At 37.5% G+C, this 1,510-nt stretch overlaps 1 protein-coding gene across 1 annotated transcript in view; it reads right to left on the minus strand.

The window, feature by feature from the left end:
• Positions 1 to 1,232: 1,232 nt before the first annotated feature.
• LOC117950770 (excitatory amino acid transporter 5-like) overlaps positions 1,233 to 1,510 on the minus strand; it is a 1,903-nt gene continuing 1,625 nt past the window's right edge. The window contains exon 4 of the mRNA XM_034882109.1: positions 1,233 to 1,238. Within this exon, the coding sequence (XP_034738000.1) occupies positions 1,233 to 1,238 (6 nt within the window). The remainder of the gene's footprint in view (positions 1,239 to 1,510) is intronic.

Raw genomic sequence — 1,510 nt, forward strand, 5'->3', positions numbered from 1 at the left:
CCAATACACACAGACCCAATACACACAGACCCAATACACACAGACCCAACACACACAGACCCAATACACACAGACCCAGTACACACAGACCCAGTGTATGCGCATGCGCAAGATGCTAATTGTGTTTTACGAGGCTGCACGATCCGTCCTGCGCATGCGCAAGATTTGTTGCAAAAATCCTTGATTATGCGGCACATTTTCTTTAAAAATTCAATAGAATATCTGGGATATTTATGGGATATTAAATTGCACTTGGAACAACTGCGGTTTAAGGAAAAAAGGAATGTGTTTTTCTTGTTGTGCAATTGCGTCACTTCATAACATTACCATGGCAACAGGGGAAATGGCTGCCTAGTGTAAAGTAAACACAACATTTTTCAACTTACTGTTAAGATATTTGTGACTTTAAGCAACAAAAATCATGCGAGCCCCGCATTATTTTGCATGGAAATATGCAATTTTGTGCAGCAAAATAAATTGCCCCCCCCGCGTAAAAATGCAACTTTGGCTGATTTCAAACAAGTGCATGTTAATGTAACGTGATAATGTAACGTGTTAATGTAACATGTTAATGTAACATGTTACATTAACATGATAATGTAACATGATAATGTAACATTAACAATGTAACATGTTACATTGTTAATGTGACATGTCAATGTAATATGTTACACTAACATGATAATGTAACATGATAATGTAACATGTTAATGTAACATGTTACATTAACATGTTACATTATCATGTTGATGTAACACGTTAATGTAACATGTTAATGTAACATGTTACATTATCATGTTGATGTAACACGTTAATGTAACATGTTAATGTAACATGTTACATTAACATGTTACATTAACATGTTACATTAACACTACATTAACAATGTAACATGATAATGTAACATGTTAATGTAGCATGTTAATGTAACGTGTAACAATAAAATGAAACATGATTTTAGGCTTGTTATGATTATGATTTTACTGGCCTGGGCCCTGTATTTGTCTTGCAAATGTTTTATTTTTTATTTTTTTAAATGCTTTGACTTTCCCTTGGTCAAAAAGAGTTCCCATTCCACATGTAATCAAATGTTAATGTAACAACTCCTTTATATTTTTGGATTGGCCACCACGTAAACACTTCGTAATTCATAGCCTGGCGTAAACAATAGTTAAAAATAAAAAATAAATTAAAAAAAAGATTACATGTTGATCACTCAATAATAATGTCGCCTATGCCTGGTACACAGATGTCAGTACACAGTTCTGGATCAGTGTATGGATCGTGTAGGCAGGACGGATCGTGTAGGCAGGACGGATCGTGTAGGCAGATCGGATCGTGTAGGCAGGACGGATCGTGTAGGCAGGACAGGACGGATCGTGTAGGCAGGACGGATCGTGTAGACAGGACAGGACGGATCGTGTAGGCAGGACAGGACGGATCGTGTAGGCAGGACAGGACGGATCGTGTAGGCAGGACAGGACGGATCGTGTAGGCAGGACGTATCGTG

This window comes from Etheostoma cragini, chromosome 9, assembly GCF_013103735.1.
Source record: "Etheostoma cragini isolate CJK2018 chromosome 9, CSU_Ecrag_1.0, whole genome shotgun sequence".
NCBI lineage: Eukaryota > Metazoa > Chordata > Actinopteri > Perciformes > Percidae > Etheostoma > Etheostoma cragini.